Source organism: Varroa destructor, unplaced genomic scaffold (assembly GCF_002443255.2).
Source record: "Varroa destructor unplaced genomic scaffold, Vdes_3.0 BEIS01000005.1, whole genome shotgun sequence".
Taxonomy (NCBI): domain Eukaryota; kingdom Metazoa; phylum Arthropoda; class Arachnida; order Mesostigmata; family Varroidae; genus Varroa; species Varroa destructor.
Genome location: NW_019211458.1, coordinates 21,187,345 through 21,211,199, shown reverse-complemented (window position 1 = coordinate 21,211,199; position 23,855 = coordinate 21,187,345). Strand labels below are relative to the sequence as shown.

General features: G+C 40.8%; 1 protein-coding gene and 1 long non-coding RNA gene across 10 annotated transcripts; one reads left to right on the top strand and one right to left on the bottom strand.

Moving 5' to 3' along the window:
• Nucleotides 1-209: 209 nt before the first annotated feature.
• On the bottom strand, nt 210-23,851 carry cert (ceramide transfer protein). Of its 7 annotated transcripts, none has more exons than XM_022809193.2 (11): nt 23,235-23,848; nt 19,455-19,861; nt 18,342-18,633; nt 17,029-17,162; nt 16,299-16,464; nt 14,955-15,134; nt 13,988-14,338; nt 13,376-13,540; nt 12,778-13,098; nt 7,585-7,705; nt 210-350 (listed from the first exon to the last, which is right to left on the bottom strand). In XM_022809193.2, the coding sequence occupies exons 3-11, from the start codon at nt 18,615-18,617 to the stop codon at nt 223-225; spliced, it is 1,842 nt and encodes a 613-aa protein (XP_022664928.1). In that variant the 5' UTR covers nt 18,618-18,633; nt 19,455-19,861; nt 23,235-23,848; the 3' UTR covers nt 210-222. The 7 variants fall into 7 exon arrangements, with proteins under 7 accessions (XP_022664928.1, XP_022664929.1, XP_086846853.1 ...); XM_022809194.2 differs by lacking the exon at nt 23,235-23,848 and adding an exon at nt 22,597-22,742; XM_086990727.1 differs by lacking the exon at nt 23,235-23,848 and adding an exon at nt 22,359-22,545.
• Nucleotides 3,162-7,800, top strand: LOC147755418 (uncharacterized). Of its 3 annotated transcripts, none has more exons than XR_015328880.1 (3): nt 3,162-4,207; nt 5,904-6,099; nt 6,219-7,800. It is a non-coding gene; the product is annotated as an uncharacterized LOC147755418 (long non-coding RNA). The 3 variants fall into 3 exon arrangements; XR_015328879.1 differs by having other exon boundaries at nt 3,162-4,365; XR_015328878.1 differs by having other exon boundaries at nt 3,162-4,738.
• Nucleotides 23,852-23,855: the final 4 nt, after the last annotated feature.

Here is a 23,855-nt window from a genome sequence, read left to right as displayed (position 1 = left end):
TTTTCTATTCTAAAAGTGAATCTCGAATGATCATGCCAACATTGCTGGCAGCATGAACACCAGTTCTAATTAATAATTAATTAGTTATTACTCAGGCTTAAGATTATCTAGAATACTACTTTATATCCTTGTTCAACATTGTTAACGCACAACGATTACGCTACGTCGCTACCTATTTCACAACGATGATGGTATTGAATACGCAGGTCTTCTACTGAAAAATTAGAACATAATAGGTTTATTTTCCGTCTGCTCCTTAACATACTGAGTAAATCTTTTTAGAAATTTGGGATATTCCCGTTTGTAGATTGATCGTAATACAGATGCTGGCGCCCACCCTCCAGGATTAACTGAAAGATAAAATAACGATAGGATATTGTTGTTATTATTAGTACCTAGTATCGTCTAACATATATATTACAAAATCACTGCAACAGTACTAAGATATAATCCGTAATATACACGATATCTATTCTAATCATTTGTACGAGATCGAATTGTTTCCACCGCCTTTTTCATTTCATATAAAAACTTTTAAGGTCAACAACCTATAGGCTGCGCTAAAATGCCACACATCAACTCAGAACACCCGATGCTACCATTTTCCCGCTAGCAAAGTGCAGATCACTGGGACAGATTATGCACTCTTGAGGGAGGCGGGATTAAAGCATTCATTTAATAAATTTTTTTATGGCAGAGAGTTCCGCTGTTTCAAAAATTTCCACTATAAATCAACCATTAATTTTTCAACGTCAAACCTCAAAGCATCCACTTAGCGGTTCCTAATTTAGGTAGCTCATTGAGAGAATACGCCAAAACCATTAGTGAACTAAACTAACATTTCAGCAAAACTGTTTTGCTCATATTTCCTCTCTACTTTCCCTGTATTGGCGTAGTTATAGTTGTGCTAGCACTGGCAACTTTGCGAGCAGCAAAAGGCGTCTGACACTCTCCGTCACACTGGCATGTTCCATGAGCACACGCACACATTTTAAAAATCCTCTCTATAAAAAAATAAGTATCCGCTGCTGATTTGCCATTTCCTTTCTTTGCGTTCCTGTACGCGGCTATGTGAAAATATCTAGATCGAGCAACGTAAGTGTTTTCTCACTCAAGCTCATACTCCTGTCATGTAACGACCCATCGACGTTACTACAATCCAGAGCAATGTTAATGTGCCAAGAGAGAACAGAGCAAAGTAAAATAAGAAAGCATGGAAACTATGTCTTGTCCTACACCGACGTTAAGTCTGCTGGCTTGTACTAGCTCTTTGTGAACTGTCGGCGATGTGTGTCTATATACGATTTGAATGGGACGCATGTAGAGAAAATGTTTTTGAAGATTATTGCTACAGAAATATTAGCTCAGTTTGCAGAAGCACTCGTATGGCAGTCGTATCAAGGCCACAAGAGCCAGCTAACGACAGCACAAATACTTAGTAAATGATGACGAAATGTGTATACCTATTGTCTTAAGGGCCAGTGTAGTCCCTAATACTCATACCCCTAACGAACTACCTGCTCTTTTTATTTAGATAGATCAAGGTTAAAATTCATATTCAGCTGGTGCTGTTCGAGTTACCGAATGGGACCTCATATGGATTAAGCTACACGGACGGTACCGCTCCTCCGGCCAGGCACGCAACTTGGTGCCAATTGTTACTTATAATGCCATGCAGGGAAATGTTACACTAATCGCTCCCCATTTTGCCAGGTACAAGACAGGTACTACTATGCATACGTATGCATGGCAGTAGCCAGCCTAAAGACGTCGGCTTATATTTTGGAGATGATTTAATTGATAATACTGAGAGAAAGAATCGAATTTATTGCGTGACACTTAAACAATTACTGGCTGCATTTGCTGCTAGGATGTTTTTTCCATAGCCAGTCGTTTAAAATCAAACATTAGCACTATTTTTCTCTTCCACTTTACAAGTCCTGATGGACGTAATGTTAGTATATATTTCGTAATTAACATAACCAACATGTGGCTAGTAGTCCAGACAGCGGGTTCGAAGCTGCCAATAGCAACGAAGGCACAAACAAGAATAGGTTGTTTTTGCGCAGGCCCGTTGTAGACAGCAGCCCCAGTGACCGCTAGGCACTCGATGATGAGATGCTATCTCTGAGTGTTCGACAAAGAAACTCTTTCTGACAGCAAGTTCCCTGCCTTAAGACACCTGCAAGATTCTTCAATGGCACAAAGCTGTGTGCGGCCGAACCAAACACTAGGACTGGCTGACGACACAGCATCTCCATTGCCTAATGTACGCCTGCCGCAGATTGTTCATGCCCACATGCTTCAACAGCAGTTATCAAGCTGCAGATGGAGTGCAAGCCACATAGAGTATACACAGATTTCCGCCTTCTTTGTCTCTCACTGTGCTTAGGTTCCGTTGCGTATTGGTCCCACAAGGAACATAAAACTAAGGCGGCCCTACCACTCTCTACCATCCACCCCATAAAATAATTAAGGATAGTCAGCCTAAGAGATGTATAAATGCATGAAATCACCGCATTCTATATCTGGCGATATGACACCAATATATATATATATATACAAAACAATACATACGCAAGGAAACTTTTTACTTGGAGAACAACGAAGACGACCGTCACGGCAGAGGCTACGCTGAAGGCAACCACTTTAACCTCAGCAAGAAGGTGCAAATAGAGTAAAACTGTACTATAGTACTTGTTCTGGCAGATCGGAAAATAAAGCGAACACGATTAACGTAAGGACACATTGATATAAATATGCAATAGGATAGCCCCAGTTAACCACCGAACCTAAGGTATCAGTTCGGTCTCTGTAGTAACAAAGCGTGCCTAAAGTCGATGGGCGGGATTAGAGATCCGATTTCTGACAAAAGGCCATACATATTTTGCACCTGCATATCGTTCCTTATCTAGATAAAAAAAAAAAAAAACATTCGCTGTAGAAATTTGTTCATTCTAATATGATGATTAAATCAATCGCTTGAGGAATCAAAGCACCAATATAGCATTATCTACAATAAACACATCCCCAGGACTCAACATGCCCGTTGCAATGCGCCCACTGATAATAGGTAATTCGCATTTCTTTTTACATCTTGATGTCACTCGCATAAGATAACTGTAGCATGAGTAACCAAAGACGGCGATAGAAGCCCGGAAAATAGGGAACAGGAAAAACAAAAGTGATGAATTTTGACGGCACGGCTTTTCGTTACACCAAATCTGATGTTGTGTTGTCACTGAAACGATCTAGCGATGCGTAGGCAGTCTTAAAATGACTCACTATGAGATCGTGCTCACTATCGTGCTTATGTGAGTATGCTTATATTTCTGCTTTCTCGCTTTCGGCATTCATTTCTCTCCATAACTGCTCATGCACTCCAAGGCTGTCGACGCATAGGCGAAGAAGCCAAGCCAACCATCTGCCGCTTTGTGTAGCCATTTTCTAGCTTCTCTTTCAGACGAACGGATGTTCTTGCAAGACAGGAAGGCACTTGTTACGTTTCACCCGTTTTGGGGGGTGACGGCCGGCGTCGCCGCCGCCTGCTGCTGTAACGGCCGAGTGACGAAAAGCCGACTTCCATTAGAGATTTTCCCTTTCGCATTCTGTCAATACATCATAGGCGTATTTCATTGCCGTCGCCCTTCTCACAGAAACCGATTCCGCACCTCCACCTTCACCATGGACTCGTCAACGATGTCTCATGGCGGCAGATCCTAGCAGATCACATCGTTTGAGCCAAACAGCTTTGCTTTCTCGATTGGTTCGTCCCACGCGACCTACTCTCACCTACACCTACCCCCTAGAAGGGTATGGGAGAAGAGAATAGAGGGTATATTCAGTAGTGCCGATAGTTTAACGACGAACAGTCGAATACGAGAGCCCGTACGGAACGTCTACTCCCACATCATCCTAGTCCTCCTGTCTTTTGGCTAGACTAAATCTGAGTGAGCAGACGAACCTAAACATAACACAGAACTAAACGATAGACAACAGTGGATGAGCAAGACAACAGTTATCGTCACTGGCCGTCTGCTATTGACGTTGTTTACCTTGCTGCCATATTCTTTTGAAAACTGAATATAAAATTTGCCGCTCTAGATGAAAGCTAAACGGGTATAGTTATATTATAGGTCGCTCTTACTGTAACGCGCCATACGGTTGGTCTAAGACAAGCACTCGGGCAGGCAACATATGTTTAAGGGTACGCATGTAAATAACAAGTTTTTTGCCAGAACATGAATCAACTAAGACATAATGGCGCCTCGAGACGACCGCATAAACATTAATGCAGAAGGCAGTGTTTCCATATAAATCTATATTTAAAAATTCTGTAAAGAGTTGAGGTACAAGATCCAGCATGTACGTTGTTTGTACGGAGTGCTAGCTATATATATACATATATATTATTATTGTAGTGATATGCTATTACTATCTTTCAACTCGGGGTATCTCTACCAAGTAATGCAGTATAGAAAAGGAATTATTCATCGGGGCATCAGACTGCAGCGTATTCAATCCACAAAATCTATTTTAGTGCGAGGCTCATTAGAGATAGCATTTAAAGTGATAGAATTTGCGATTGTACCGCAAAGTGGCTAGAACAATTACTTTGTCGTCGCATAGTGACACGAATGCAACGACTTTTTTGTCACTGTTTAGGATGAGTAATACTGTTAATGTCATGGACATTTTGAATCCAAATTTGAGCGTCTATGAAGATCGCCAGTGCAAGGTGAAATTAACGGCTTGAAAAATTTTTTAAATAAGAAAGCATAAGTGAAGTGGCTAGTCGAATTGCTGAGTGTACCCCTCATTGAGGTCTTCATCTGCGAAATAAGGTTTCGTTGCACATTCGTGCAGGACACTAATGGTGGGCTCATTAACGGAAGGATAGCCAGCGGCTACATTCAAATAACATATCGATGACCGATTTTCATCAGATGGTTGACGCACAACTTATTTGTCAATCTGAATGTATCTATAACAACAGGCTTTTGCAAATTTCAGACCACAATATAGAGCAAAATGTGTACGTTCGGCCTTCTCGCACAAGGTACGAAAAGTGGTCTTCTTATATAACATGCATACAGCCGTCGTCGGCTGACCATCACTTTTACTTGAGCCGTTCGGATGTAACTTGCGTACCCCTTGTAATAATATGCTGCGATGCATTTTTTAGTAAGCATCTGTCTAGTGCTTACCTAGGTATCTTCCACCCCGCTGAACGTGTATTTTTAACAGGAGCGAATCTATAATCTTCTTTACGAAGAATACGATGATACATAACCTCGAATTAGTTCAGTTAAACAGACGGAACGCGGAGTACATGTGTGCATTAGTCAAAAATGTTGAAAATCGTACTGACGCTGCCCAAATGCGTTGGCCTGCCTGAGTCGTCAAAAGAGCATAACCAGCTTGATTTGACGGCATCATGGCGACAAGATAAAAAAGAAAGCCATTTTATTTATTATGCCAAATTGCTTTACAGTGTTAACACTCACAAATCAACTTTGTCAACCCAGTAGCTCTAACTGAGAGCCAGAGTGTAGCGAACCAAAAGGATCACTCTCAACAACATCACGTCTTCATGGCAGACAGGCTGCATGGCGTATTGCTAGCTAAGGAACGATATGATCACAGGCTCTTAGAAAGGAAACCTGCTGTATTAGAAAATATGAGGATAGTTCAGACTATAGCAGGCGCGCACCGCCATAACTTCAGCTCTCATTTATCATTTGACCATTACCGGCCCGGTCTGTTTTGTTTCCTTTACAAACTTGCCTCCTTCATATATTTTCTTGCTCACGTGCCTCCATTTTGGAGGTCTAGAACCGGTTCTGTGCCCATGTTTTTTGTTTTTCCCTTGTATAACATAGTTTTTCAAATTTTCCCTTTAGGGTCTTCGCCTGCGAATAAATCTACCTCCAGCGGCGTTACTGCCAAATCTGTTATTACATCTGACTTAAACGATTAGCTTTTGTTTCTAATGCTGTTGGCCTACTTATCGCACACATTGCGCTATTGGAGAAGACGACAGTTACGAAATTTGGCTGCCCGAAATGTATTTGAAGTCTTACAACATTGGACTTACAGGCGAGTGTCAATACATACTCGTCCATGGTACAAATTTCATGAACGTTTCAGATTGTATCAACATATCGAGATAAGTGAGAATAAAATGTGTAACATTTTATTTACACTTATCCCGATAGGTTCTCACCCTGGCAGTCAATCAACAGCCCGACGGTATATGGCACGTAAAAGAAAAATGTATAAAGAAGAATAGCACACGTCCAAAACAACACACCAAAGGAAATTCAGGTCACAGCAACATGAATTACCATTATTACCGTTTACTTCTTTGCTATTGCGGAATTCCCTTTGCATTTTCTCGGGTGTACCTAGATCTCCGCAAAAGAAGGTTAGTTCGTTCTATCATCACAGCGACTACTATGGCGTCCTCACGGTTATTATCAGCGTCAAAGCATAGATCATCATCAGCAGCAGCAGCATCAACATAAGGTGCATTATCGTCATCATATTATCATTTACTAAATGCACCTCTGGCTAATCGCCATCCTTCATACGTTCACCCATATATGTGCATATATATACTCGTATAGTTACACAATATTACACAGAATAACTAAAGCAGTCAAGTTTAGGCTAAAGGGGGCGATACAGAGAGCGAGAGAGAGAGAGAGAGAGACATAGTGAAAAGTGCAGGGAAAAATGGAAACGTAAAGGGCGGATAACAAAAGACACAGTCGTCAATGATTATTAACGTCATTAACGGGTGCCCAGACGAGCTAGCAGATAGACGCGAGCGTCGCTGTAACGAATGGGAAACGGTCGATCGTGGGCACCGGTGGAAGAAAAAGAAAACGGTGATATCTGGGATTGTCCAACGGCTTGTCGTTGCTGGGGTAATTTTAATACTTGGTATTCATCGTACATAATAAAGATAAAAAAGCCAGCTTTCGAAAAATTAGCTTTAAAACGCCTTTAAGGAATTGAACTATGTCGCATGTTTCCATAGCAATGAAATACTACCGAGAAATACTGATAGTATGCGTAGCTTTAACGTACGAGCAGTTAATAATATAAGTAACTGTGAGTTGTAACAAGTCGTAGTACTATTGTCAAATCTATCAAATAAATAATAATAATCTCTTGAAGGCTAAATATACTTGTGTTAGTCTATCAGTCCGAATGCAAATAAAGGTGGTCGGATAACTACTACAATGCTACGTACGTGTCAAAATAGAATAATCTTTACTGAATGCTCAAAAATAGTTGAGGCGCTCTTTGGCACTGAGTCCACGCTGATGGTCTTACAACTATGCCGTGACTGACTTCAGTAGTTTTCACATACGAGGCGTTCTTTCCCAGCGTCAAATATGGATAAAATAAATCAATACAGGAAATGTTCCTTTATAATTAAATGTGACCCTACGCCCCACAAACGAGATGTTTGCTGGCTTCGGCGTGTTCAGAGCCGCATGGGTGCACGAAAGTTTCCGGATTCAAAATTAGCGGTTTAATTACCGTAGGTTTGTGTGTATGACTAATACTCACTAGAGGAGCAGTAGGTTATACGCGTGGTCACTTTATCCCGACCCGCTATTTGGGGATCCCCTTCTACATAGGTCTGACCCACAAGGCATACCGTCAGAAATACTCGAACACATCGACCCACCTGAAATAATGAAATGATGTAAAGCCAAATGTTACCTATAGTTCTACATAACGACCAATAAAAAAAACAAACACTTTCAGAAAACGATACTTTCAGGAACAGAGTTTTATTTATATACAACGGCTGATCTATGAATGATACTTGCTGGCGCTATTGTACTTTATACGTACAGGTTTTGACTGAAACCGAACAAGTTAATACATTAATTTCTATTGTACGTTAAATGCAAAATGGATTTAAGATAAGAAACTGATATTAAAAATTGAAGGTGGAAAAAATACTATACATAGTCACGTCAAAATACCACGAAGTTCGTCACGGAAATAAGTTGTTTTAGTTGTTGTATTTAAATTACACTCGTTGAATCCGTTTTAGGGACGGCTTTTTCTTATGGGATCAATGATCGATTACCCCCCTTCATCGATCCAACTTCACCTTATATAACTTAATTTAAAGAACAATTACACAACTCCTTTTACTTGATGTGACAAGTCAATAAGGGCGTATAGGTGCCTTATAAATACTGTTAATTCGCATTGAAAAGCTCATTAATTTTCATTTTCCATCAGTTTTTCTACGATAATTTATGTTTTTGCTTTTCACCATGTTTTCTCTTGGTACGGTTCTTTTTGCCAGATCTCACTGCTCGTCATCCTTCCTGTATGAGCGTATGCGTGTATATCGTAATTTAAGGCATAAAAAGTGCACTCCACATATGTAACCCAGCGCAAATCGCAGCCGGCCTAATTGGAGTGGTGCAGCTTGAAGTTCTTTGGGTTTTCTTTTTCAAATTTCGGTGACGTCAAATGGACGCAAAATTTATTAAGCACTTGATTAGTGCTGCAATATACAGGCGGCAAATCAGGCCCTGACTTCTGCTTATTATCTGGCCAGCTACCGCTGCTCTTTATCGTTTTAGTCCACGCTTCATTGCAGCTACGTTACTCGCTACAAGCCTAAAGCCCTTGAGTAGACGCAGACATATCCAAATACAGGCACCGATTTAAGCAGCACCTTGTCCTTGAAAATCGTTTGCATCGATCAATCGAAGCGAATTAAAGGCCGGAGACAGGAATACCTTTTCCGTTCACAGATCTAGTTCAGTTTGCTAGTGCATTGGGGATTTCTGAAGGATCTTTCCTAATTCAAACAGAAACTGACTTCCCGCGTCTTTCGCTTTATCGATGCCCTTCTAGGCGCTGCGTTTTTAGCTGCTCCAAGCTAGTGGTTTATTCCATTCCACTTCTCGGTGGCGCAGTCCCAAACGATTAGAATAATGATAATATTGCTGGGGCACTAGCTAAAACGGGATTGTCTTATTTTCCCTTAATATTTTACTCCCTTCCCCTTGCCCTCTTTTATTCCTTCGATCTCTTCGATTGTTACAGAGAACTACGAAAGTTCTCACTTCGCGCTTTCCATAAGCATGGGCGATCCCCTGCTTGAGAAGCGTTGCCCGAGTTCATTCTTTTTACATTATTTCTCAAGCTATCGCTTTATCGCAATCACAATTAGACGATTATTTTCCAGTCTAATCGTTTGCTTTCAAGTTTCACTGCTGTCACCGCTGCTTCATGTTCTGTGTCTAGCTATCTAGTAGGACAGAGTTTTTACAAGGCTTTTAGCCTGATCAGTGCAGTGCGCTTAAATATCAAGGGGAGTTCTAGGCGCTCTCGTCCATGTCTGTTGTGTCACAATATCTTTCTATACTAATCTACTAACCCTAGCAACGAACAATTGCGTGAACGACTGAATAGTTGCTAATGGTTCGTTTAGTATTTGTTTACATTAAGATGCATTGTGTGATGCGTCCAGTTATACAACATTGTATATATGTAAATATACTTTTAATGACTACGGCATGACGCATTTTTTCGGAAATTCTTATGCAACATGCAATACAGACATGCGTCATTGTGTTTCATGCTATATTAATGTACGATGTTACACATTGTGATACACCTATTGTAAAAAGTTCTCCTTTCAGTATACTTAGGTCTGTTTCAACATGACAGATTACAAGGCACACAAGGGCCAGGGCAGATGTTATATACAAGCACACATAATTATCATTACTGGCTAAACTTGTCTCCCCGCGTCCCTTCATGAATCGCGTCTAACATTCCGGCAACTGGCGTAACCCTTAATCAGGGTCCAAGCGTGTACTAAAACAAATGCAATATGCAACACGAGGGCACATAAAGTCACACGTGATACGAGTATAGGCGCCAGAGGGCGCGCAAAGATGAATTAATTTTGACAAATAAAAGTTGCGAAAAAAAACACCATCGTCGCTGAGAATGAAACTGTTGGTGAGAAGGCAAAAAGCGCTGCAGCACGTGAAACGTACGCGAACGAGGGACATTCGTTTGACAAACGGCGGAAGTCATTTCTTTCCGTAAAAAAAAAACAAATAGAACTTGATTTCTCGGCAAACGGACAATACGCATGTATCCATAACAGAGAGGAAATCCAGCTGGTTCACGCTATGTCATGTCACCGATTTAAAAAGGACCAAGAGGAAGTACAAGCGAGATCAAAAATGTTGCACATTAGTACATCGTATGTCATCTGCATATTCACTGAGGTGCTGAACATGAGCTGTTAAGGACCATTGATGCTAAGACGAACAAAAAATAAAAGATATTTATCAGCTTCGAACGAGATTCCTCTATGACGGTGTAAAACTCTTGTTTAAAAGGTACGATTTTGAGACAAATACTTTTGCAGTCAATCAGGCGAAATAGGCATAGGTCCGTTGAGATAGTTAAACCATTGCGGACTCTGTGTAAAAGTCAACGACGAATAGACAAACAAAACGTTGCTACCGACTATATCGCTTTCACACTGAAATTTTCAGTATTTGGGGGCTGAAACGATTTGATCCAATGCCGCAGTGTTTGCCAGTACCATGCTACAGTTCAGCGCTATTTCTTCTCTGCCACAAAAGCTATGCCTATACCAAATACTGTTTTTTGCCGGCGCTATGGTACCATATAGTGTTCTAATGCCAATAACGCCTCAAGTATTGCCGAAACGGCAGTCCATTTTTTTTCCATTGGATATTGAGCTCCGATTTCAAAAAAGAACCTCAAACCCTACATTTAGAATGGAAATAAATTAACGAATAAAATAAACAAAAATACGATTCGATTTAAAGCTGTTTTAAAACTCAAAAATTTAGCTAACCAACAAGGGTTTCGTCTGGAAAAATCTACCGGACACATGAACAAAGGCATAACAAGCACAGACTAGCAAAGTTCCTCCGCATCAGCTAAAACTCGACAAGACATAAAAATGAGGGAGCATGACTCAGTGGCCATTGATTGCGGTCAGCCTTTTTCGTTAAAATCGTAGTGAAAACAATTCCTCAAGCATGCATATATTGATGATGACCATAGCAGGAAAAGAGCCACGTCTTGACATAAATGAATACGCGACTTTGAGTACAACAAAATTAGTTGTACACCTCTATAAACTGTATAATCTCAGGTGGCTATATTGTGATTATTGTATTAGTTAGCAGGTAACTGCATAAAAATAAGTAAACGCTGGCTTGCGTAAATTGGCTTGTATCATTTACGATTAAGGCAGTATCACAATGATGGTGCCTATCTCGATTACGCTCAAACTATCAGACATCACTGTGTGTTCTGATCTAGTTAACTAGCAATAGCAGTATTTAGTAAATAGTACTGATACGTATTAAATTAGGCTTTGATAAAAATAATAATCGTCATCATCATCAGAACACATAACGGTGATTTAAGTCTGAAAATTCACGCAAACATGTATCAGTCATAAATACACTATATGTGTTTACGAATCCGAGCGCCGATTTTTTTCATGCCCTGTTGATCTGCACCTTACGTCCCCTCCTCCGATATTACTGCGGATTTATCCACCGAATTAATTCCAATCACAGCCAGCATGTCCCAAAGGTCAAGGATCGTCCACAAAGCGGAAATTACTCATTACTCACTGGTTGTTCATATTATTGTGCTCTTCTCAGAAATAGGGAGGGAAGAACTGCGGTATGAAGCAAGAACAGACAGAGCGAGTGCTTTACTAGGACCCCTGAATCGTTAGTAGGGGAAAAACTCCACAATAAATGATGGAAAAACCAACGAACCAACAGAGCTCCTGGTATCTGGGTCCACGCTCGTCCTGAATCACTAGTCTACTAGACATTACATAACAGTCATTTCCCTGCCAACGCATCAACGGTAATGTTCTACGATAACTATGTTAGGATAGGTTAGGTTAAGCTAGTTTCTCGGTTAGGCCATGTCCATAATGAGCCACTAACCCGCCAACACCGCTGGCACATTCTTAGCACTACAAGACAAGAAAATGCGAGTATGGAAGAAGGCGAACGACAAAGAGGTTAACAAGTAGCAACCAGGTGTTGATCGTAAAGATGGCGACAACGACCGAGAATCATAACGTCGTCACCATTGAAACGTGCCAGCCGTCTAGATTGGATAGAATATTATGTACAGTCGAGATGGGTGAAAACTGCTCTGAGAACAGGAAAAACTGAAGATGTGACAGTGAGTCAACAAGCAAAATTAGCTATGCTATAACATTTACACAAAATATGTTACTGATGGTTTTTAAAACTTCAGTTACAGCAATTAAAATGATCTACAGTCCTGTAGCCAGAAATAAGCTTCAATAGAAAGTGACGTAGCAAGACCTTCAATCATATTATAGTTGGCTAGTGCAAGGATTTTATATGTCCATAGCAGTGTTCAATGACAGAACAATGCTCTGAAGCGAAGATAGATTTTCGTTTACTCTAAAAGTAACAACTAGAAATGTGCTAATCATGCATTTTATTTTGTCTAAAGCCTATTTACTACAAACGACCATTTTGTGATACCTTCTTGCTAAGCAAGGCTAACAACAATTCGATTACCCGCTGTATTCGTTCTTTTAATTGATACAAAATGTTTTCTAACCAATAACAAATCGTAGGCAAGCTGAACACGCAACTAGCTGATTAAATACATACATAATTCCGTACTGCCTTGTTCTTTACGAACGTTTGAGACCACATTATCACTCACCGGTATCTCAGGCTGATCGCAGGACTTGTTGCACACCATCCACGTGTTGAACAGGTCCCCGCTGACGGGCGGACCCAGCGGTTCACCAAACTGTTCTACCTGTTCAGCCTCAACGCCTTCCCCAGCCATTTGCTCGATGTGCGACCAAAACAATGCGTCGCGCTGGGCTGCAGGCCACACCCGCTTGTGTATCTGATGAAATACTAACGTTTTTGACGTTTCAACCACTTCAACGACCTTCATTGTCTCTACCGTCGGCTCCCAATCATACCGAACCTCGGGTGCAAAAAAATAGTGGCACATCTCACGACCAGTAACACCCTGAAAATGCAAATAGAACGTATACAAAATGAAGTAATGTTTTACTATGTACAGTTACTATGTACAGGAATAACAATTCGCACTACTGCAAAGTGTTTACCGCAAACATTGATATCTAAGCCTACACAAAAGGTCTCGTTGCTAACAGCCATTCAAAGAGTTGTTTTTCATGTTTAGTGCGTCTCTCTTAAAATGAACACGAGATGAAATAGGTAAGAAACTATCCTATAGTTTCGAATACAACTGATATACAAATAGTCGATAATTAGGTACTTACTTTGACAACGTGAACGGCCTTAAGGGGATCGCAGACCAACCCATCAACCTCAACTTCTCTCTTATACATTTTCATAAGCCCATCTTCAGCGAACAGCTGCCAGCCTCCTTCACCGCCAAGGCCCATAAGCGCGTATCGATACTGTTCGCGTGTCGTCTCATCAATCTATTACAGAATCAGATAGAAATAGTATCAATATGTGTAGCCGGCAACAACGGTTGACTAACGCTGAGGACTTTTTTTGAAACGAAAAGAACTATATTGTATAAGAGCATGGTGACGATTATCACCAACTAGGTACATGAGGTCAATTGGAAGATAAGATCGAGTATTCGTTCCGAGCAAAAGCAGCGATCAAGGCTTGCTGAAACCTTTTCATAACATATTTTCCACGAAATATACTATACAGGAGTAAAGCTAGTTAGAATTAAAGGTTATTTCTAATTTTGTATACGTATACACTTTCAGAAGTTACTATGTGAGGCAACGTTGTAATGGTATTTGTGAAAAAAACTGGCGCGCTAGACAACAAGTTCAAACAGAAATGTAATTATCATCCACTTGTATTTACTCAATATGATTTTCACTAGTCCAAAAATTCGTTATATTCACCTCCTTTGATAGAGGATGATTTTTTATTTGGGCCCCAGTCGCGTCCGGATTTTGCAGCTGGCGCACTTTATTTCGAATTTGTCGTTTCTGTTCAACCTCTTGATCGTTCTGTTCGATAAAAGCTTCAACTGCATCGAAAAAGTCTTCTTCATTTAGAAGCGAGTGCGGTCCCTCCACCATATCGGGGCAGTTCATGTTAATCAACGAAGGTCGTTTGCCCAACGCCGTGACCACGCCGTTTCCGCCCGCGGAAGCAGCGGCCGACGAGTCCAAGCCACCTGTTGCTACAATAGTAGACATCCCATTGCCCGTACCCAAAGCAGCTTCTGCCCGCCTACGTCGCTCGACCTCCTAATAAAAGACAAAACCAGTAATACGAGCCGACAAAAATATTTATCAAAAACAACGAGCTTTCAGCTTGTTGAGATTGACAGGGGAATTTCTCTTTTACCATGACATATGCACACGTTATATTGGAACACTTCACGGAAAAATGACTCAGTCGTTGTGTTTGTTCCAGTTTACGCCACAAACCCTGTGGTAAAAGAAACGATTTTATGGCATTAGTGCAATATAATTAATCACAATATATTGATAAATATACTATACATTTTTCATAATACCGCCTTACACTTGTAATTAATTCTGAACATAATTTGCACTGAGATATGCTGGAGCAGTAAAAATACCACTTATCCTCCTTTTGACGGACATGATTCTATCCAACTTGTCATCAATCACTTGGGATAAACTAGCCAGAGACCAAGAAAGATGTCTCATATCTAGCTCGACTAAAGTAATATATACAAATACAAAAAAATTTTGTTCAATGATGAGAGCGACATGAGATTTTACACTAGGCTTATAAGTACTACCACTTCAGTGAACGTACAACGCTAGATCTATAATGTGATATTATTTAGGAAACTGAGCTGGGTGCTACATTAGTATATGTATTACTACTGACCCGTTCAAGTTTTCTACGCCAGTTATCTTCGTGCTGCGAGACCAGCTCGACGCACTGGGCGCAGGCTGCCAGTAGGGCATGACTCGTGGCTTTAAAGGTCATCGCTTCACCCCTGACGTCAACGGAGCTAACCGCTGACGGAAACTCGGACACAACTCCTGCCAACCCCTCGTACACCGTCTAAATAAATAAGTAAGACAAACGGGTTAGGCAAGCAAGCAAGTTACATGATGATAAATTAACATCAATGTCTTTTAATTGTGACTGCCCGCACTAACTGTGACCGGCCGCGTTTCTTGTCAAACAAATTAGTTTTTCCATACTTTCTCCATACTTAATCCATATTTACCCTCCATACTTTCCATACTTACTCCATACTTACCCTCCATACTTTCCATACTTGCTCCCATAAATTTAATTTCTAAGAAACCTCATAGAAAAAAGTGAGTATTGTTATGTTGCATTAAAAGAGCATCGATGGGTAGGTGTCTCTCTGGTGAATAGTATGTTTGCTCCTTCAATAATTTTAGCATTTTGCACTCAAACGATATGTATTTTTTTAGATGTTACAAAATTGCCCTTCGGATAAATTCTACCGCGAAGTGTGATTTGACCGCATGACTTGTAATCTTTTAACAGTTCACAGGGAGGATGCCAGCGTGACGAATAACGCTTAGATAAACACTGATAATTAGTGCTGAAGCCGCTCTAAACGGCACCGTCGACACTTGAAATTCGAAAAGTGGTTAATTTTTTAGCTAGGTCATCTGTTGATATCAGAACAAGTTGCTCGAAAGAATGACTGTTATCTATAGCACAAACATATTACATTATAACTCTTCTAGTTTCATGTTAGGGCTTTAAAATTCAGCGTAAGAGTTTAAAATTATTTATAATTTAGCGCAGTACTGGTTATTATCAATTGACTAATTAAAAGACCCACAGTATATGAGGTCTCCATCTACCAGGATATATTCTTACTTTCTCAATCATCATATGCAATACTTCCCATGCAACCACGAGTTTGCTGAAATGAATTTGAAGAAGTCAGACTCTCCCAAAAGTCAACGTTTACCCGTAAAATCAACGTCGGCGCCCTATGGTCGCGTTGGTAAAACTGTCTTATTTACTGAGCTCTTCATAATACATCTTCAAAAAACCTTTCTTAAGCACTGCGTTCAAATTTTACAATTACCGATATAGCGGCTTCAGTAAAGTATAAGCTATTTATTGAAACGTATTTACAACGTTTGCGAATTGTTTGATTGCCGCTATAGATTCCTAATATCGCCTTTAAAAACAAAGCTGTAACAGCAAGAATAGATACGAGGTGATATGACCTACCTGTATTGTGTCGACTTGTCTTGCGAGAATGTCTTTAAAGGTGTCAATTTCGTTTAGCTTTTCCTTGATTAGACTCCTTCGGGAGCCGATCGAGCTCTGCGACATCGTCGATCCAATTGATATCGACGACCCATGGCGCTTTAAGGACTGATCACTCCCATACGCGCTGTTGTTTACCAGAAACCAAATTCCAAGCAAATACCGGGACACAAATACAGGGTAACGCAAGTTAGTCGAGGAGGAAACAAGCGTGGTTTGGCTCGAAATAGCGTTCGTAACAACGAGTGGCAGTAGCAGTGTTTTTGACAAATGTTACTTGGGAAATCTTTTATTACTCACTCTAACAAGTACCCGATTCTATCTGATACTTTATTTTTTAAAAAGAACTAACTGTAACAAAAAAGTGCCTTAAGCTCTAGCCTTACTTTCATGCATAAATATTGATTTGAACATATGGGACCCGTCTTTGCTGAGATAAGAGCGTCATACTTTGTATAATTTTTCTGTATACTTATTAGTTTAACTGGTCATTTTATTACTTATATGAGCAGCTCCTACTAGGCGTTGGAAGTGCTAGCTAATAGAAGTTAGAAAACAGCAGGATTTTGCGTAACCCAATCTTGAAGCTGCCGAACAAATAAAAAAAATATTACAGATTCTAATACAATATTACGATACTTATATTGCTGCTTTTGCTCTTTTAGAGTCATATTCATAGACATTTACTTACCTGTCAGGCGCATTTTTATGACTTTCGATGGCCTCAAGCCACCGGTTTCGCGTTTCAACATCATTAGCTCGAAGGTACCACATATCACCATTAACGACGCCCATATCGAAACGACATTCATCGACTTCGTGGGGCTGAACGATGAAATTGATTGTCAACCAACAATTCCACAAATATGTAGGTGCATCCGCGTGTATCACGGCAGTAGAAAGTGTACGATTCAGATTAAGAAACAGGTAATCCAGAGAAATCCCGTCAGGTACAGAGACATTTGTTATATGATTTATTCTAACACCTTGATTATTATAAGAATATATGAGGAATTGATGGCACATGGTATGTATAATCTCTTTTATACCGAACTCACCTAATCACATAAATATTGAATTGAACTATCGAAGAATAACACTCTGAAGACTGGATTTAACTGAAACTTATGAAGGAATTGCATTCAACTAACGGTTTAGCTAACCTACAGCAATATCAAAAATAGGTACGTGCGCATTATGATATTTTCTAACAATGTAATATATATATTTTTTTTTTACGATGAGGTTTACGTTATTTTTATGATGAAAAATTCAAAGGAAACATCTGAGTGGATGATTAAGCCATTTTCCCATGGCAATATTGATTGACATGTTGGATAGATACAAACAAGGCAGCCTCTATTTTATTGTATTGTTTCATTGTTACTGAGGAACATTCTCGTGTTGTATTGTATTTGTAAATTCCAAGGCATAACCCTAGTTTCCCGTACCTTCTTATATTACACTTCGAGAAATTTTTTTCGAAAAATTTCGAAGAAAATTCGAGGAAGTTGCGAAGCAACTAGAAACAGTGAACTAGTAAAAACAAAGCCAATTGCTCTGTCAAACTCAGTTGACCGCACTAATTAATTTTTGCTTAAAAGTGAATAGGCTTACAGTAACAGAGCTCGTACCTCCCAGCTCCACCCATATATCCATAAATCAACCTTTTTGGGAAACATGATACTCACGAACGAACTCGGCTATATATAGATGAGGAAAAATAAGTTCCTCATTTTATGTTATTTTACATAACTAAAAATATTATTAAAGGAAAGACGCTACTTTTTAAATTAGTCCACCGGTAACTATGGAAAATGTATACGCTTAAATATGCACAGCTAGACACTAATGTGTTCTAGAATGTACTGATCTTAATCTCGTCTACGTAAATGTTTGTGCCCTATTTTGTTTAAAGTATATATTCGTTTCTCCTGAAGCTGGTATCCCTTCTTAATTCTTCTACACACGATTATCTGTAACGGCCTTATACCTTACACTCACCTTACAGATAGCTTTCTGTATGCTCACAGCGCCGCGACAGCCGAAGCTTGTGTCATTCTCCGATTTATAATAACTAAGAGTCTGATTTGCTAGCACAAAATATCTTGGCTGCCATCCATGCAGGTAGTTGGTCCATTTACAGAGCGATCCTTGCAGTGTAATACCACTGATGGTGGACGACGCAGACGGCCCTGCTGACGAGGATAGTTCTTCCTCTTCGTCGGATAAGAGCGCCCCACCTCCGGCCAGAGCTCCGGAACCACCATCATCCGACATCGCGCCAGGCTCACTCCTGCGATAATGGAAACAGGACACAAGACTACAAATGATTCCTGCGAAAAACGGCGCAGACTGTTCGGGCAGGAGCTCGGTAAGGTGAGTAATATTGCATATTTATTATAACGGTGTAATATGCATGTGGACACCTACTAGCAACTTGATTGGTGTCTCATTTAATTTAGAACAACAAATCGAACATGAATAACAGCTAGATGAACCTTGATATAAGCTAATTGGATTTTATAAAACACTTTTTGCAGCATGCTATAGCAGCTATTCCCAATAGCTCCGTAACGCCCAAATGCCTGTGCGCACTACTGTATATATGTTATTATATATTATTTGCGAAGCCCCTCTCTGTTCGGCACGAGTTTTAGTATTAGCTAGCTGGCCTGTTTTGCATGGCGACAGTCATTTTATGAGACTAGATATTCGAAGCCCTTCCGAGATTTCTGCCGCCCTTTTACGGCTTTACGTAACATACGCATCATGCTAAGTGGAAGAAAAAATATAGGTGTGGGTACGGAAAACCATCAGTACTAGAGTTACATAACTGTGCTCTCCTGCGCCGCCGTCATAATGTAGTAGCTACCCAGGAACATCAACATATTTCCATCGCGTTTCGCTATTGTCGTAGCGATTTGAACGATCAGCTACAATAGTAAGATGCTGATAATGACGTCAACATAAATATTACCCATTATTTTAATAAACTAACGGGGTCAATAAATGTTGTCAAATATAATAACGAAGAATCACAGAGCCACTAACTAAAATCTTCTAAAATCGCACCCTCTATTCCGTTACAGAAGGAATAAGAACCAATCGACTCACGTGCTGCCAATGATCCCGCATCAGTTCGCTAAATACGTAGTAACCGACAACAGCGCCACTGCCGCAACCTCAAGTTGCTGCTATTCTGGGATCCACTTCTTTCTTCGCCTTGGTATCAGGGCCATCTTCGAGTCGTTCAAGAACAGAGAGCAGCACCGGCGACGCATACGGAGGCGTAGTTCACTTCGTCGTTTGTTGACGTGGTCGATTTCGACACGCACTAGATTATTACACACTGCAGTAAGTGTGAAGATCTGTCCACACACGATGCGATGACGCCAGTTTTTCCTGGCACCTCCGAAATAAGCTTACGGTACGGAGCGTCTCCCTGCACCAGTTTAGAAACGGCCGTGTAGATTCTACAGTAAAGCAGGCCCAATAAGCCAGCTTCTACTTCCCCGAAAATCCTAGCATTGTGAAAAGGGGTGAATGCGGCCGACAGACCAAACGAAAAAACGAGGTGAGCACAGCAACTATAAGATGCTTGCATTTACACAGATACGTAGAGTAAAGAAACGGTCAGAACAGGGGCATCTAGGAGATTTTAGATGCTCCAATAAGGCAGCAACGTCGGAAAAGCTGGTGCCGTCAGACGTACAGCCTACCGGGCAGGGTCGTGCAGCGCAGGGGTGGAGTCAATTCGCGGACAAAAACACGACAACGAAAAAGACGAACCACCGATGTACTGACTACGTTGTCGTGTCAGCGAGTGCAATGTAGTTCTACAGTTGGTAATGGGTACCCAACAAAAACAGCCTGTCACTAAAGGGCGAAAGCTAGAGCACTTAGCTGTGATCCGACAGTTAGGCTGCACCTTCTAGAAGCCACGAACTACAAACTACACTGGAGAAAGAACAGGCCAAACCAAAAATAGTCTGAGGAGCGACAAACGACGACGGGAGGATCGATCAGTAAAAAAATAGTGTGTTTTTTCTATTAGAAATTCAGCGGTGTTAGCTGCAGTAGCCGTCGAAGAGGCTGAGGGAATGAGGGAAATACAAGGCTAATAAAGGTAAATAAAAGGATATATAGATATAGCAGGAAAGAGAATACGCGGTACACGAAAATAGATATGGTATTAGCATATCCAACTAAAATGGATGAGAAAGCCTTTCTCAATCGTTGTTAACTATCAATGACGGATGAAATTACACAGATTCTTTTTCACGAAAAATAGACTCGGTGTATTCAAACACAAACAAAGACGTCATTTCCAGAGGCTGAGCAGTAGCATTTTCGTTACTGTTATTTCCATCGTTGTCGCACCTATTTAAAGCTCAGAACAATCGCCCACTACATCATCAACAACGGCAACAAAATCAAAAAAACAACACATCTGTGTGTATCAACAACTTGAAGTGAATTAATTACAATTACGTGTATTGGCATGTTTGTGTGCGTATGTGAAACGTCGCATCCATCGTATTTTGCTGACCACCAAATCCTGTGCAGTTCTTGCAGTAGCTCAGCCGCAGGCAATGGGCGTGGCTGTAGCATGTATAAGCTTCCCTTCAGTATCGCATTGTATAGAGCACATATTCAATATAGTAATAGCAGGTAGTTGGTTTAATATCTATTAGAAACTGAAAGCTAGAGAGGTAGACGTTGCCTGTGTTAGATCTGTTGCAGTTAACGAATGATTGCCTAACAAATGGCGGTGCTGTGCGTGGATACGTTCGGGTCAAGAGTGGTGAAGAACCACTGTTGAAACAGCAACGACGGCGACGGCGACGATTGTATCAACTGCGGCGGTGGCCAGGCCACAAAGAAAACATCTCAACGCAAAACAAGAGAGCTAGTAAACCTACTGGTTGAAACGAACGAACATGCGGTTAAATTCGATTAAGTTATTGACAAATTGAATATTACTTAGGTCACGCAACAGAAACTGGGAACAAAAACTAGCGGAAGAGTTGAGGTTAGCTATTGTCATAGGCATAATTCTATGGAAAAGCATAAAGGATAAAGTAAAAAAGAGTAATTGCGGTCTGTTTAGGGCATAGTGTAGATGGGGCCAGAAGAAGGACGCACGGCTTACAAATGTATTGCGTCGGACAGTCTGCACAAACGAGCTAACCGATTGATAAACTTGTACGAAGGTATACCTTATTAAGTTTATTAATCTCGGTTAGGCTTCGCGGACGAAGATAGTTAGCTCGCTTTGAGTCTTATTGCTACCAGTAAAGAAGGTAAAGAGAAACTACAAAAAAAGAAACAGACCGTTCTTAGTAACCAGGAAGAATATAGACGACAATCACGATGAACTAGTCTCAGTGACTGAGAAAAACGCTGTAACTATGTGGCGAGTATGACCAAAGCATGAACCACCAAAGGGTGACAATGTGTGCAGATAGACAATATATGCCAATATACCGGCAAATGTAGACTAGAAATATGGATTCTAGCATTGCCGTCAGCACAAGCTGAATCTGCTAAAACCGATAGTAATTATATTAATAATACAGAACCTCATTTCTCTAGTATTCTAGAGAGAGAGAAAAAAAAGAAATTAGAGATTTCTTTAGACAAGTTTCCTTTTCTGGTCACAACTCATTTTTTTTCAATCTGTATATAGATTTGTTATATGCCGCTCTTCAAACTCATTAAATCAAACGTGAGTTTTGAAACACATGTTCATGCCCGAAAAAAAGGCACGGCAAAATAGGCTGACAAAGCTATAGTACCTTACTCCCTCTCGAAACAATTTCGCGCTTAGTTTAATTTAATATGACGGCACTACAGTTTCAAATAGATTTAATGTCACTCGACACCAGTAATACAAGAATGTTGTTACGGTGTTTTCGATTTTAGCGTGTGGCATCCGGACACGTCAGAATGAGGTGGCAAAATCTACAGCATAGAGACTAGGTATATCAGCATAGCTACAGCATGAGCTTAACTCACTGGTGTCAAATGCGACTCTGATGAAGCCGAGGTACTCTTGAAAATCACTTTTTAATCATAGCTATTTTCAGAGTTTTAATCGTAACCTTTTTTGAATAATTCTATTTGAATTCCACCGAATTCACTAACTCCGCTATTCTATTCTAATTATTTGAATTTGAAGGATATGTCGCACATGGGATGTCAAAAGGTCTGCGAGGTAACGGTATATAGCACCACCTTTATATATCATACGCACTGTTATGTTTTTGTTGATGTTGACTGTGATGTGCGCGACCGCCCGGTAGATCACAAATTAACACTCCCCCATGAGAGGTTTGAGCACAGCGAGATCAGCTGGTTCAGTTCGCGCCACCGCGCAACGGCTACGATTCACTCAACTCACTGTCAACGACGCAATCGTAGTCCGGGGTAGCAGTAGTAACTGCGACAACTCTTTTTTTCATTAGTAAATAGCAACTAATTTTTACCTATCCTAGCAGAATCTTAAAAGAGAACGGACAATGTTTTCTGTCATACCTGGTAACGGCTTTCTACCCCGCCTGTCATCAAGTTTATTTACATATTTGGATGCTCAGTTTACCGCTCGCTGTCCACGAGCGAACTTCACGTCGAGTTAGTTGCCAAAATAATATCAGTGAAGCATATCGCCATAAGTTGTAACAGTGCCTAGATATCACACTACTCCTACTACAATATACACATACATACACGGTACAATCGGACGAATGCCAATATTCCGCCGCCACCGATGGAAGCAATAATCTCAAGCGCGCACACTCTCACTTTAATACCTCATCATCGACATGCAACATCCGGCCTTTGACAGGTACGACCTAAAAGCAGTCGGAGCAATCACCACAAGCACTCACTCACCTGCTGCCCCTGCTGCTGTTGCAGCGCGGCCCGGGCCTGGTTGTGTTTCTGGTGGGTCGGCACCGGCCTGGGGCTGGAGAAGCCCAAACGACCAGGCGCCAGCAAGTCCAACTTGACAGACGGAACACCTTTTACCTTGATCATATAGGTAACCAGCTGCTTGTGACAAGGACTGAACGTCAAATTAAACGAGGGTCAAAACGGCAGGAGCGTTATGTAAGAGCATTACAGCGACAGCAACGGTACGTTCTGCGATAGCAGTAGGTGGCAATTGCACGATTCAGCACTACAGCTCTCTCATTATCAGAAAGCGACATACGAGTGTGTACACGCAACACATCGAGAGAACCAAGGCGATAGTCCGATACACAAGTAGCCAGCCACTCAGCTATCCCTACCACACTCCTATGCCAGCAGTCGCTGTCCACTAACTCTCTTACACACACAGAGACAAACAAAGAGATAAGACACACAGTCCACCACAATGACACTCACACCCTCATTGCAGACACAAACAGGGTTAGTGCCCCTAGAAAATGGAAAAATAGAAGTAAGCGGGCACGAATTATCCCACACAGGAACAAAAACAGATCGCTAGAAACAGGCATGGACTTAGACTAC

Coding starts and splice junctions, on each gene's coding strand:
- cert (XM_022809193.2), bottom strand. CDS start 18,617: ATGTCGGATGATGGTGGTTCCGGAGCTCTGGCCGGAGGTGGGGCGCTC. Junction 16,465..17,028: donor CATAAAAATGCGCCTGACAG/GTAAGTAAATGT, acceptor GGTAAACAACAG/CGCGTATGGGAGTGATCAGT. Junction 13,099..13,375: donor AGGCCGTTCACGTTGTCAAA/GTAAGTACCTAA, acceptor TTGCATTTTCAG/GGTGTTACTGGTCGTGAGAT.